Source organism: Diabrotica virgifera, chromosome 10 (assembly GCF_917563875.1).
Source record: "Diabrotica virgifera virgifera chromosome 10, PGI_DIABVI_V3a".
NCBI classification, from domain to species: Eukaryota; Metazoa; Arthropoda; class Insecta; order Coleoptera; family Chrysomelidae; genus Diabrotica; species Diabrotica virgifera.
In genome coordinates, this window is record NC_065452.1 from 64,228,655 (window position 1) to 64,243,839 (window position 15,185).

General features: G+C 35.4%; 1 protein-coding gene across 2 annotated transcripts in view; it reads left to right on the forward strand.

The window, feature by feature from the left end:
* The window catches only part of LOC114339461 (uncharacterized), a 255,414-nt gene that overhangs the window by 212,178 nt on the left and 28,051 nt on the right, over positions 1 to 15,185 (forward strand). For both annotated transcript variants that reach the window (XM_050641520.1, XM_050641521.1), the window contains one exon: positions 6,233 to 6,622. In XM_050641520.1, coding sequence (XP_050497477.1) covers positions 6,233 to 6,622 — 390 coding nt within the window. The remainder of the gene's footprint in view (positions 1 to 6,232; positions 6,623 to 15,185) is intronic.

Consider the following 15,185-nt stretch of genomic DNA (forward strand, 5'->3'; position numbering starts at 1 on the left):
ACTATTCCCTAACTTCTGTGAAAATTTCAAGTAAATCCATGCTGGATGAAAAAATTGCGAGCCAAAATGCTTCATTTCCTCAATCGACTATTGGGGCCGACCGACCGGCTCTGTCCCGTCATACAGCTGACCGACTATAATAACTTTTATTTATATTTAATTTAGAATGTGTGTACTGATTTTCAGCATTAGTAAATGGAAATAATTACCTTCGTAGGAAAGCAACTTTGATACCCCCTCAGTAACCCCTGTTCTACGTTTCGCTTGACCGACCGCAGTATGTTTCTGTACACACACACCCACAGTAATCAACTGTGAAAAATCTAGCTTTAGTAAATTCAAATAGATTTTTCAGCGCTGCCTCTCCGTCTATTAGGAATGTTCTGATATGCATCTACATGTAAAATAAAATCGAAACAAAAATTAACTAAAATGCAAGGAGACGGAACAACTAGTAAGAATGATTACTAAGAATGATTAATCAATTACTAATGTATTCCATCACAAACAACTTTATTCGCAATAACAAATCATAAAAAAATGAACTTACAATGATTCTACACGTACCATAAGTGAGTTTTCTAACAAAAGAATTTTAAATACGTGAACACAAAAACATTTTAAACATTGCAAAATTTAATTGCAGAAACATTGCAATTTTTGCTTATAAACAATGTGAATGCTTTTTTTCCAATTAAATTTTGCAATTTTTGCTTATAAACCATTTGTATGCCCTTTTCCACAAGTTAAAATAAAGTTGTTTTACGATAATTAGAAACAAAGTTAAGTTAATATGTATCAACTTCAAGTCGAACTATACACTATATTATATATGGTTCTTGTTGATGGATTTCAACGTTTTTTTTTTTCTTCTAATTATGTAGGTAGGTACTCTTTGCGTACATTACAAATTAATATGATTTTTGTTATTACATTTTACGTTAAATTAACCATGTAAAATGTTTATTAGTAGTATTTTTAGGACGATTTTTGTTTGCAAATATACGAATGTATATAGGGTGAGGCAGATAAAGGGCCTATTAGAAATATCTCGAGAACTAAAGGTAACTGAATTATGAAAATTGGAATAATGAGGTTTTGAAGACTGATCCATTTAATGAAAATATTTTCATCTACTTGGTACTTCCGGTTATACCGGAAGTTGCTTATAACTTCGTTTTTTTAAATGGGATACCCTGTATATTTTGACATTTTTGGATTCTCCTCGATTTCTTCTTTCTTAAAATATAATGTTTTGTAACATTATACAGGGTAGGTTAAAAGATAATTACGTTTGCTTATTAATTTCGTAGCAAAATTCACACCCTGTAGGATTGTAGTAATTTGACATAATAAACTCTATTTACGTTCAAATGATTTTTAATATAGTCTACTATTGTTAACAATTATTAGTATAGCTAAATTTTTAATTTTAGTATACAGGGTGGATCTAAACTCGGAATGAGTATTTCCTGAGTTTTCTTAAATGGAACACCCTATATTTTAGTATTGTAATGAAATGATATTTCATGGTACTTTTTTGCTTTAATGGTAACTGCTTTAATTTGTGCTTAATTGTTAATCGCACCAACAATCTTAACTTCGATGGTATTTTGACAGTTCAACCATTATTGGCAATTTTAAGTATCATTCTAGATTAATATGTATTTATTTCCAAAAAATTATTTGTGATTGAATATTTTCATAGCCAACCTAATACAATTTCACATATTTTGTGTTGCAATTAATGTTTTGCTTGAATTACCAATAACTCACAAATTAAAGCAGTTAGGTATAGGGAGTGCTTAAGTAATTAAAATGTACCATAAAAGAACATTTCATTACAATACTAAAATACAGGGTGTTCCATTTAAGAAAACTCAGAAAATACTCATTCCGAGTTTCGACCAACCCTGTATACTAAAACGAAAAATTTAACTATACCAATAATTCCTAACAATAGTAGACTATATTAAAAATCATTTGAACATAAATAGAGTTTATTATGTCAAACTACTACAAGCCTACAGGGTGTGAATATTGCTACGAAATTAATAAGAAAACGTAATTATCTTTTAACCTACCCTGTATAATATTACAGAACCTTATATTTAAAGAAAGAAAAAATCGAGGAGAATCCAAAAATGTAAAAATATACAAGGTGACCCATTTAAAAAAACGAAGTTACAATCAACTTCCGGTATAACCGGAAGTAGCAAAGACACCAAAATATTTTCATTAAATAGTTCACACCTCAAAACCCCTGTATAACAATTTTCATGGTTTTCTTGTCTTTAGTTCTCGAGATATTTCTAATAGGCCCTTTATCTGCCACAGCCTGTATATATGCAACGAACCAAAATAAAAAAAAATTAATTATTAAGCTGCACTTTTCTCGAAGGAGTTACGTCATCAATATTACCAATAATTACGTCAATGTCATTCTAGATGATCTTATGATACAACATACTCAAATAGAAAGACTCTGAATATTTTCATTGTATAATATATTTATTAACAGTAATTTCAATATTGTAAAAAAAACAAAAATTAAAAGATATTTCATAAATTTTGGTCTGATTAAATAAATAGTAAAACAAAATAAAACGACAGGAAAGAAAATTTATATAGGATAGCTCGTTTTGCTTACATAAATGTTATCAATATTACCGATTACTTTCAACAATTTTTTGTAAAAAAGAAAATAGATCTATTCCTGTTTTCCAATAAAAGTGGCCCTAAAAATAACGCTAAATTTTTTTACAATTTTTTTAAACAATTACATTCAAAAACTAAAAGTTTCTTCTAAACTACCATCTCGCAAAGCCATCCGCAAGCGGCTAAAGGGTAGCATTTTATTTTTGTAGAGAAGACGCATCCGATCATTTTCCATCCAATAGAAGAAGACGCTACAAAGAGAACCGAGATAACTGACATTCCAGAATAAAGATTCCGTGACATGTATTAGGTAAGGAGCACCCAGTCGCGATAGGTTTCTGTCGAAACATTTATGTGTCAAATGTTGCTATGAACCAAGCATCAGCGACTGGGTTTCACTAAAATCAACATGACTAAAAGCTTCTTATAAAAAAACTATCACCATCCTCATATCAAAGCCATCCGCAAGCATCTAAAGGGCAGAATTTATATCTTAAAATGTCGAATTATACCTATATGTACTTGTTTTCCGTCTCTGAACAGCTTTACTCAACATGTTAATACCTATAATAAATGAGTACGAAAGAAGACATACATTTAAACGAACGCGTTGCGCCACGAACGCGCGCCGTGTGAGTGCCGCGCGATCGTGGCGCGGTTAATGTTCGTTAAAATTTTTCATTTTGACGAACCTTCCGCGATCCAGAGGAAACTTACGAACATTTAGAAATTGTAGATAATTAGTATTAAATGTGGGTGCCTACATTGGATCCGTTTTTCTCCGATCAGATCAGATTCGATATCGGCCGACGTCGGGAGTAGCTTTTCCTATTCTCATCGAGAAGTGTTTGGTTTCATTCCGATTGGTTGCAAGTTGAGTTGCAAGTTGGTTGCAAGTTGGTTGCAAGATGGTTGCAAGTTGGGGGTTGCAAGCTAACATGTTTAAATATATTCAATGTCATCATCTTATTTTCATTTTCCACGGTAAATATCAATAAGTTTGATATTTCCTTCCGACCACTCCATTACTAACAAATATTCAACTCAGGCGCCCCAAAACCAACAAACCACTCGCAAACCCGTCCAAATACGTATTGCGAACCATCAAAGCATTTGTTGAAAAGCCGACAGAAGTTAGATCGTGGTGCGCCGTGTGCGAGCCGTTTGTGTGCCACTTGAAAACACGTACTAATCCAACAAATATGCTGCGCGCGAGCGGCTCGCACACCGAGCAGAGCGCATATGTATACCCGCCTTTATACATTAGCTTTTCACTCATTTCTTTCATAACATAATTACATACTATTAGTGTTGAGGCGTTTCCTTTGTTGTTTTCTATACTCAATAAAACACGAGGTGGATGAGTATACTCAATAAAACATGAGATGATTCATGATTTTACTTTGGGTTTGTTATATTCACTGTTCTGGCAATAATATTAACAGATTCGTTATGAATCACCCAAAATTTTAATGGTTATATCAACTAATCTCCTAAGTCAGTGGTTCTCAATATTTTTGAGTAATGTACCACAAAATCCTTTTTATTATTTTTGGTACCGTCTAACTGCTAGATAATCTAATTAACTATAATACGGTGTACCACCGCAAATAATGATACATATGTACCACCAGGGGTACATGTACCACAGATTGAGAACCGTTGTCCGCTGTCCTAGGCTATAATAGTGTTAAAATTCCGCAGTATTTAGTTTACATTGACGTGCTTTGACTAGGTGCAACATCTACAATGTGTTAATTTTTTAAGCAGTCAAAGAGAGTATTCTCTCTCCACTTTCATTACAATGTGCATCTGTATGGCTACTACTCGACATAATAGAGCAAATCAATCAATCAATAGATAAATCAGCTAAAGCTAGACAAGTGTACCAGTAAACTTGAGGCGTTATAATTTTTATATTTTGTACTCTAATTCAGAACTAATAATTGTGGCATGTCTTGACAAAATGATTAAATTTATTTGATCATATTTTTCCGTGGTTCAAATTAAATAACTTTTTCAACTGTTTTGACATAATAAATACTCTGACCAATATTGTTAGCATTTTGTTTAAATACATATACAGTATGTCCCTGTAAGTTGTATCCAGGAAAACTTTTTTAATATCAATTTTACAAAAAAAGTTATTGTCCATAAAAAGCTCTGCATGGTCCCAAACCTAAGATTTAACCATCAAATTATCAAATTTTTTTAATGTTATACGAGGTATGTCAAAAAGTTTGAATTTCACTCAAGAGTAAAGTAGCTTTATTTTTCACGATATTGAAAATTGCTATTATAAAAAGTTGTTTGGAATTAAAAACTGTATTCTAGTATGCAATTACATCCTTCTAATTGAAATTTTTTTTTTGAAAAATTATGGATAACCAACATTATTTTCAGTTATTTCAGTTCAGATAACTCTTTTATTATTAATTTTACGAAAAAAAGTGATTCTTAATAAAAAGTTCTGCATGGTCTAAAACCTAAAATAGAACCATCTTATGTCAAATTTTATCAATTTTATACGAGGTATGTCAAAAAATATGAATTTCGCTCAAGAGTAAAATACGTTTATTTTTTACAATATCGAAAATTGTTATTATGAAAAGTTATTTAGAATTAAAAACTATGTTTCAGTATGTCATTACATCCTTCTAATTGAAATATTCTGAACTATAAAGGTACTTTACTTTTAATCTAAATTTATCTTTTTGACATAACTCGTATAAAATTGATAATTTGATATAAGATGGTTGTATTTTAGGTTTTAGACCATCCAGAACTTTTTATTAAGAATCACTTTTTTTCGTAAAATTAATAATAAAAGAGTTTTCAGAATTGAAATAACTGAAAATAATGTTAGTTATCCATAATTTTTCAAAAAAAATTTTTTCAATTAGAAGGATGTAATTGCATATTAGAATACAGATTTTAATTCCAAACAACTTTTCATAATAGCAATTTTCAATATTGTGAAAAATAAAGCTACTTTACTCTTGAGTGAAATTCAAACTTTTTGACATACCTCGTATAATATTCAAACAATTTGATATTTGATGGTTAAATCTTAGGTTTTGGACCATGCAGAGCTTTTTATGAAGAATAACTTTTTTTCGTAAAATTAATAATAAAAAAGTTTTCCATAGGATACAACTTACAGGGACATACTGTATAATTTTTATCAAATATCTATAACGTGAGAAATAATTGCTTCAAACGCTCTAACACGTTTGCTACCAAGCGACTCCTATGAGCCACATCTATGCGAAACATTGGCAGTTTAAATAGATGGTCTAAGTCAAAGAGGACGAAACTTAAATACCCCCTTGGTAGCGAACGTGTTAAATAGTTTTAAACCCGCAATGAGTTATGGGACCATTCCGTTTGGTACTGGGATCATCAATTGCTCTTGCGGCAATTTATCAATCGCTCTTGCGGCAATTTATCAATCTCTGATGGTTGCAGTTCTTAATATGCAGCATGTATTAAACGGATATTTCAAAAAAATGTATATTTTTGAAAGTTTATATTTTTAAAGTACATACCTAATAATATATACTTGTACTTCCAGAGACCTTCAGAATAACTACGGTGTAAATAGTACTTCAACCCAAATGGTGAACCAACAACCCGCGCACCAATCATCTCGGACCCCAGTAGCCCATTCAGCGGAACAAAGGGAAGCCCTTACAAATGGCAGGTCCATAAATAGGAACAATAGTGGTAAACCTATCCAATTATCGGATGCTCCTACAGCCGGTACTAATAACATTCCATACAAGGTCCAAAAGGCTTTAGTTGAGGGGAAGATGATTCCGTGTATTAACATGAAGCCCAACATATGGACGGATATGTTAGTGTCACTGCCAGACCTAATTACTAACTTTTTCAACAATGTCCCTGTACAGTCATGCCAACAGGTCTTACAAGTTCTAGGAATTGACGTTTACAAAGCAAATTCGTAAGTATCTTGCACAAGTATTTTTTAGTTATCTTCTAAATACAAATGTCTGTAATTCAAGTCAAAGTTTTCAACTTAATAAATTATAAAATAATATTAAATTAAAAACTTTATTGGGACCATTTTCTGGTTACACCTCCGTGGCTTCTAAAAATACAAGCCAATCGGATGCTCGAGCAAAAGCAGATGAGAGAATTCTATAATTTGCAATTCACATCCCATCTGTCCAGCGCGTAAAAATTCCAACGAAAATGGAACCTTAGTTTTTCACCAGAGAATGCATATGTTGCTATCTCTGATGGTAGCAAGGTGTCTAATCAATTAAGTTATTTAAATCTAGGCCCGGATTAAAAAATATTGGAAAATGCTTCGACCCAAAAACAACACCCTGTACAATAAATTTTTTAAAAATGGATTCTGCACTTAAAAAGAGGATCAAAAACTAAATTTATTGGTATACTTTGAATTTTCGCCAAATTGTTTTTTCTGGTAAAATTTTGAATTTGAATTCTGAAAGTATGTGGATTGCAAGAGCTCGATGTAGAAAACAAAATTGAAATACGACTTACAACTTTTTAACCACACTGTATATTATTTATTTTATATTTGGCACGCGAATATTCCTTAAGGTGTCCAATCAATTAATTGATTTATGCAGTAGAACCCCGCAAATCCGAACTAATTGGGGGGACAGCCTATTCGGATTCTGAAAAGTTCAGATTATCCGAAAGTTAGCCTAACTAACTAGTAGTTCAAAGCTTCCATTGTCGTTGATGTTGAGTAGCCAAACGTTCTCGCAAGAGTGTGGTCAATATTTTTGGACTCAAGTTGACTCAAGAACCAACAGTTTATTTTTAAACTTTATAAACACTAATAATATTTAAGTATAATATTTATTTTTAAGAAATTTTAAATGTCAAAGTCCTATTAATCCTACATTGTCCAATTTTCTGGTCTTACTCTGTATAATAAACATGTTTTTAATTTTTTGTCTTGAATTTTTTAATTTTTTTCACTTTCCGTTGGTTCGGATTTGCCGAAAGTTCGGATTTGCGGGGTTCTACTGTGGTTATAAATATCCAGGCCCATCTTCTAACATTAACACCATTTTATACTATTGTATTGAATATAGTATGAAATTAAAACAGTTAATGTTGTTAGGATTAATTTTTTTCTCTGTCATTCGTATTTTTAAGATTCAAGAAAATTTTGAAACACACCTATATGTTACAGCTATTAATGGAAAATTTAAATTGATCACAAATTAGGAATCTTCCCGAAACAGTAATAAATCTGCGTACTTATCGACATTTTTCTATTCCTCTGTGGTAAAGCCATGTACTTCCCCCATTGTATATCTAAAGCGCATTAAACCTATAAACTTTTTTTCACATTTTCTTTTTAAAGTAATTTTTCATAATTTTTTCCCAACTTTTAGAGCAACAATAATTTAAGAGTCTTGTTTATCGACCTCAAAAACATGATAAAGCCAATGTGCGTGAATGCTGCTCACAGCTCACACACAATGGTTTTCATTCCATAATTCCAAATTAAAAAAAAATACGCAACAGCCGCCACTATTTGTAAATACGTGACACATAAAATTGAACTTACATATAACTATAAATGTAATTGCACCAAGACGCATGCTATCAGCTCATGTGACACAGCGCATGCGATGTGGAGCGAGAAATTCCGCATGCTACCCTGTTAAATTTGTAGCCCAAGTGGTACATCAAACTGGAAATTCATGTATCATCCACATGTCGCTCATTAATGCATCACTGGATACGTTTTTATTATACTCGTACCTATATTACACTGAGTAGCTAATTCGTGGTACTTACTTGAAAATCAATACACTTTTGCCGTACATTCGAGTTGCAGATTTCATCTTTATCGATTTTGTACTGTACTTCTTGTTTTCCTAAAGCACATTCTATGTTTTTTTTCAGTATCTCTCGAGAAAATCCACGAAACATAAAATCCATTTTATATCAATGACTTTCATCTATTTTTAACATATTAAAAAATATTATTTTACAGCCAAACCCGCATTATTTTAGTCTCTTTTAGAAACTTCGATTTCAATGTTTATTTTCCCAGACTCGGCTTTTTATTTTTCGTCGACGCTTCTCTTTCTACGCGAATTCCTCCTCTCTACCTCTTCGCAAGGCAAGGACTGCCCTTTTCTAACGGCGGAAATTACAACTCCAGAGTTATTGTATCGCTAGCATTTGATAACCCCATAGAAACGCTCATGATTTCAAACTATAACCTTTATTACCAGAATATAAAATTTAGTATCACCACAACCAGGCCAGAACTTTCCTGAATTGAACTTTTTATCTTTGACAGTAACGTGTTTTTTAATTATTTGCTATATCATAATATTTTTGTTGTATCGATTAAGTCTTCAGAATAGCTACACAAACGATACTATACTTAAATTAAAATAACCCACAAACTGCGCTTAGACGTAGTAAGTATGCAAGTCGAGGAAATTAACACATTAACTGCCGACATAATATTTCAGATAGGCTTTCTCTATAAGCCGTTTACTTTTTAGTTTTTAAAAATGTAAATGTTTACCAGAAAAGAGATACAAAAAGAGCCTAGACTAAGAAAGTGTGAGAGAATTATATAGAACTAGAGTGAACCACAAAATTAAACAATTCAATTATAACAAAGAACATTACAATCGTATAAAAATGTACCCAAAGAGGGCAGTAACAGAAACCATTGGATAACAAATTCAGAACCAGAGAAGACTACCTTATTGGTGGGACAAAGATATAGAGAGAGAAACAGAAAACAAAAGAGATAAATATGAAAAATTTTTGAATACAAAGGACGATCCTGAAAAACTGATACACAAGAAGACACAAGCCAAACTGCGACGAATGGTATGTTGTACGAATAATAAAGCCTGGAAACAAAAGTGTAACATGATATACTAAAATGGCAATAAAGATGCAGACTACCTTATTGGTGGGACAAAGATATAGAGAGAGAAACAGAAAACAAAAGAGATAAATATGAAAAATTTTTGAATACAAAGGACGATCCTGAAAACGGATACACAAGAAGACACAAGCCAAACTGCGACGAATGGTATGTTGTACGAATAATAAAGCCTGGCAACAAAAGTGTAACATGATATACTAAAATGGCAATAAAGATGCACTAGAAATAAACCAACCAAGACACGCTGAATGTTGCGAGCAGCACTCCCAAATCATATTTTATAATGTATACACATGTATATGTACAGGGCCGCAGCTAAGGTGTTGGCCGCCCGTGTGCAACTTAATATTTGCCGCCCTCTTCCAATTTCAACACTTTAGAAAAATGTACCTTACTAGTATTTAAAAAATGTGTAGAAGTAATGTGTTAAGTAAATGCCTTGTTACTTTGAAAAGTCGACTTCATTGTCTTTCCAAAGAGACGATAATTGTCTCTGAACGTCTGCTGTCTTTCCGGTGAGTACCGCTTCCACAAGGATAGAAACTATTTTCACCTATTATTTTTAATAAATGAAATGTCTGTCTGTCTCTTCTCCCTCTTTTTCTCTTCCTGTTCTCTTTCTTTCTTCCCCTCTCTTGGTTTGCTGTTTCTCTCTTCCTTCCTCTCTCTTGGTTTGCTGTTTCTCTCTTCCTTCCCTCTTGTCCCTGCACTGGTTCTAGATCCGATTAATTCCTTTTCTTCCACTTCTCGCCTCCAGCTTTTCTAACCTCGAGTTTAGTCCCTTCCTTTTTCCCTCCCTCTTTTGTTTTCTCTTTCGCTCCCGCTGCTCTCTCTTCTGCCTTTATTGTTTTTCTTTTTAATTGTCCCATTTTTCTTTCCACGAGTTGAGTCGTGCTGATCGGTTCAGTGGGGCAGTGCGCCCTTGCCCTTCCAAGGCTATTTTCCGCTCGGGTTCGCCATCTCCCTTAGGCATCGCGTGTAACCCACTATGTTACCCCTGGGCCATCACCCCTTCGGCATGAGAGTGTTACACCTTGAGGTTGGGGTGGCGGTATATTAGGATGATACATAGGTGTCATCCCTATGCATATCCGTTTGTTTTCAGTGGTGTCCTCCACTGGTTTCAGAGGTTTTCTCCTCGGGTATAGGTTTAGGTATCGGGACGTGTACCTATGATGGGTAGGGTTGGATGTCGTATGATAGTTGGGAGTATTAACTATCACACAGGAACAGGTTAGGAGCTTGGCTAGAGGAGAGCGGACAGCTGCTCCAATTTGTTGCCATTTACGATAATCAGGAGAAGCTGTGGAGGTATTTTACTTGAGCGGACCGCCTCCACATGGGGACGAGAAAAATTTCTAAAAGTCCGAAAGCCGCCAGCCGCTTTGAATGAAAAAGTATTCCCGGAACTGCTTTATGACTATACTTGCAAAAGGGCAGTGCATATAATAAATAATATTTTCTGATATTTTTGTTTAGATTAGAATGAAAAAAGAACTATAAATGATAAATGAAACGCATTTTAGTATTATCAGGTAATAATAATAGTTTGCAGAATTATCTGAATCATTACTATTTAATTTTTTTTTTATTTATTTATGCCTCAACCTCAAAGGGTCATTGGCGCAATACAATTAAAAGGTTTACAATTTATTTAGTACATTTATAGAATACAAGTATGATGTCAAATTGTTCATATCAGTTCCGTCACTTAATATTGCTTGTAAGGTGTCTTGTAGTTTATATTGAAGTCTCTCCATGCAATAGAGAGGACAATCCAGTAAAATGTGGCGAACACTGAGCACAATATCACATACGTAGCACTGTGGTTATTTAATTATTTGAATTTATTTTCGTTTTAAAAAAAGTATTATCTCAGTTGCCTGCTTTTGGCCGCCCCTATTGTTAGCCGCCCGTGTGCGATGCACACTTAGCACACATGGTAGCGGCGGCCCTGTATATGTACACACAACCAAACTTATATGGAATCATATGATATTTCTTATTATTTCGTGCGAATTTAAAAAAACGAACACACAAAGTCAAACAATATTTATTTTAAAGCAATTTAATAACAAATATGTACATAATAATTAAATAAAACAATAAAGTATTTAACAAACAAATTGAAACTATTTGTTTTAGTCAAAAGAATAAAAAATTTCAATGCAAAACTAATAATGTTTAAATTGTTTTTATTTTATTTTATTTTTTTGGTAGTCAGTGTTATCACCTCTAGTCCTATGTAAGCTTCAGTTTGCGTGGGCACGCTCCCTAATCAAATTTCAACATTTTGTTGTGCTAGGTTGCTCCATTCTTCAAGAGCAGCTTATACTAGCCGTGCGGTGTTTTGTGGATTATCCCGGCGAGCTCTAATTTTTCTTTTAAGCATATCCCACAAATACTGTATAGAGTTAAGCTCGGGTGATCAAGCACTCCACTCCAAACAAGGGATACCTTCTGCTTCAATGATGTCTCTAGTCGCTCTAATCAGGGCCGGACTGGCTCATAAAAAAGGCGCCAACCCAAATTATAAAAAAGGCGCCAGCCCAAATTATAAAAAAGGCGCCAACCTAATATTTAAACAATGGCGCCAGACCTCCCTCTTAAGCTTTGACATCAAACGTTTTTAAAATCCTAATGCGTGTAAAGTAAATCAAAATTAATAATTTTAATTTAAATCCATAAAATCCTATTTTTATTGAGAATAGTAAATTATATTAAGATTCACCAGAGAACTGGTGAAACTCCTTTGTAATTCAAGCCTTAGCGTTGGCAAGGGCGCACTGCCTCGTCAGACAATATAATTCGCCCCTACTCGTGGAAACTATATGGATAAGTATTTAATCATGAAGGAAAAAGGGAAACAACAAAACGAAGGGATAATGGAGCGAGTCACCACTGTCACCAGTGATGGTGGAGCTGGAACAAGCTATGAATGAGATGATAAGGTCTTCATTGTAGTAAAGGGAACAAAGGGAAAGTATTCAGCGAAGAGAAAGAAGGAGACTATGGTCTTCGGAAGAAGATCTGTTGGAAGATCTCCAGTCAGGGGTAGCGACCTGATCAAGAAACACCTAGAGAGAAAACACCTAGAGACTTAGAGAGAAGGAGGAGAGCTCGGACTTACGAGCTCGAAAACTTACCAGCGTTACAAATAATTTAGTGAAACTAATGTCCGACCAAGCAAACATTAATGTCGAGATCAAGAGTGAGGTACAAAACCTTAAGACAGTCACCGAAGACATGGAGGTTACTTTCAGACAAGTCGACCTCGGCAGCATTAAGAAACGAAATAGAATAGTGTAGAACACCGGTGAGGAAAAAAACGACTAGGGAGACTGTACGAGTGTCCACACAGATGGAGTTCTTCCCCGAAAATCTTAGTGAAGGAGAGATAAAAATGATCGCAACGGTTCTGAACTCGGGGGAAAGGGGCTTTGAAAAAATAAAGGACATTATAAAGTCGAATTGGAAGAGGATCACTATAAGGTCGCTAAACCGGGAAGAGGGAATAAACTTGCAGGCGACTTAGTAGTAGTCATGGAACATGGACTTTTCGGTGAGGAAGAAAGGTTCCACGAACTGATAAGGGAAAAACATGAACTGGGAATATGTGCAGGAGGTCCAACCACACCAGGAGAGGTGGAGTACCTCCAATTTAATACTATGACTACAATTACAAGGAAGAGTCAGAAGGAAGAGAACCGAGGAAACCGTCAGAGTATTTTCATGGTCCCCCGTAGAGACAAGGGTAACGGAAATGGACGGGGACGAGAGACTACTGGCAATTATTTATAAATTGAGGGAAGACATGGAGACCTGAGAGGCCCACCTAAAAGTAGTGGGGGCTACAGAGGTAGCAACCTCAGGAAGCTCCTGGAACTCACCTTTATGGGTGTGGCCTCCACCTCGCGCTGGAGGAATATAAACTCGGGGAAAGGAGAGTGGAGGCGTAGAAGGTGATCATGAAGGGAGGCAGACAATCCTACGCCGAGTTGCTCAATCAAATCAAGGATAGCATAGATACGAGGAAGAAGGGGTTAGCGTTAAAAGCACTAAAGAAGGCATAAGAGGGGACCTCATACTCGAAGTGACAGGGAAAGAACAGACCGAGCGCCTGAAGAAGACTATCGTGGCCCGCACGGAGGGAAATGCAATAGAGGTTGTCCGGGGCTATCAGGTCCAGGTGTACCTATTTGATATAGACGGAGGAGTCCCAAGGTAGAAATCCTGAGACAAGTTCGGAGGTATACCGACAGCATGGAGCCTGAGACGTCAAACTCGTCTGTATAAGGGAAATAGAGAACACAAACGTCACGGTTAGACTGACACGTATCGCAGCCAAGAAGGCACTGGAAACAGAACATATACCTATTGGCTGGAACTCATGCAAGATACGAGAGAGACTGCGTGTCCAGGGGTGCTTTAGATGCCTGCATTTCAGGCATAGTAAAATGGACTGCAAGAGAAAAAACAGGGAGGACTCTTACTACAGGTGTGGTAAGGAGGGGGCACCAGTCACGAGAGTGCAGTAATGATACGACTGTTTCCCTCACTTTTAAAGAATCCGGTCACAGTGCCGACAGCTTACAGTGCCCGGAGTGTAAAAAACTGATATTGGAAAAGCGGGGCCTCAAGAGACACCCTGCCACAAGCGATGAGAAAAGGGTGGGTGAAAACACCTAAGACCAGGAATCAGACAGCGTATGGGTAAGTAAGTTAGAAAGATAAGAACCATCTAATACGCAGTTCCTTTAAATAAATGTGAGAAGAAATCAGAGAAATCAGGAAGCTTTTGTGGATACTCTTGGCTTGATTGGTCCGATATGCGAGGATGTGAAGGAGTTGATCGAGAGATCAGGTATCAGATAACCAAATAGCTTAGATGCGACGCGTAGTGCGTTATTTGATAAACAGCGGAAATTGATCCCCACGAAAGGTGCCCCAATCGTAAAAATGGTCTTCGAGGGCGCCGCTCGTTGCATCTAAGCTATTTTTTATAATAGAAACAGCGGAAATTGATACCCACGAAAGGCGCCTGAATCATAAAAATAATCTTCGAGGGCGTCGCGCGTCGTATCTAAGCTACTTATTATATTATTTAGAAACAGCGGATATTGACCCTATGAAAGACGCCTGAATCGTAAAATGGTCTTTGAGGGCGCTGCACGCCGCATCTAAGCTATTTGATTATCTGATACCTGATACCAGTTGTATTTTATTGTACCCACTGGCTTCATTATTTAGGAGTTTGGGATACAACAACCCTGCATGTATAATGTAGTTTTGGAGCACTGAAAACCACACCTGTATATTTTAGTCCAATTGTGGGATGCACCACTCTTTGTATCAGGTATCAGATAATCAAATAGCTTAGACGCGACGCGCAGCGCCCTCGAAGATCATTTTTCGATTTGGGCGCCTTCCATAGGTATAAATATCCATTATTTGATAAACAGTGGAAATTGATACCCACGAAAGGTGCATCAATCGTAAAAATGGTCTTCGAGGGCGCCGCTCGTTGCATCTAAGCTATTTATAATAGAAACAGCGGAAATTGATACCCACAAAAGGCGCCCGAATCACAAACATA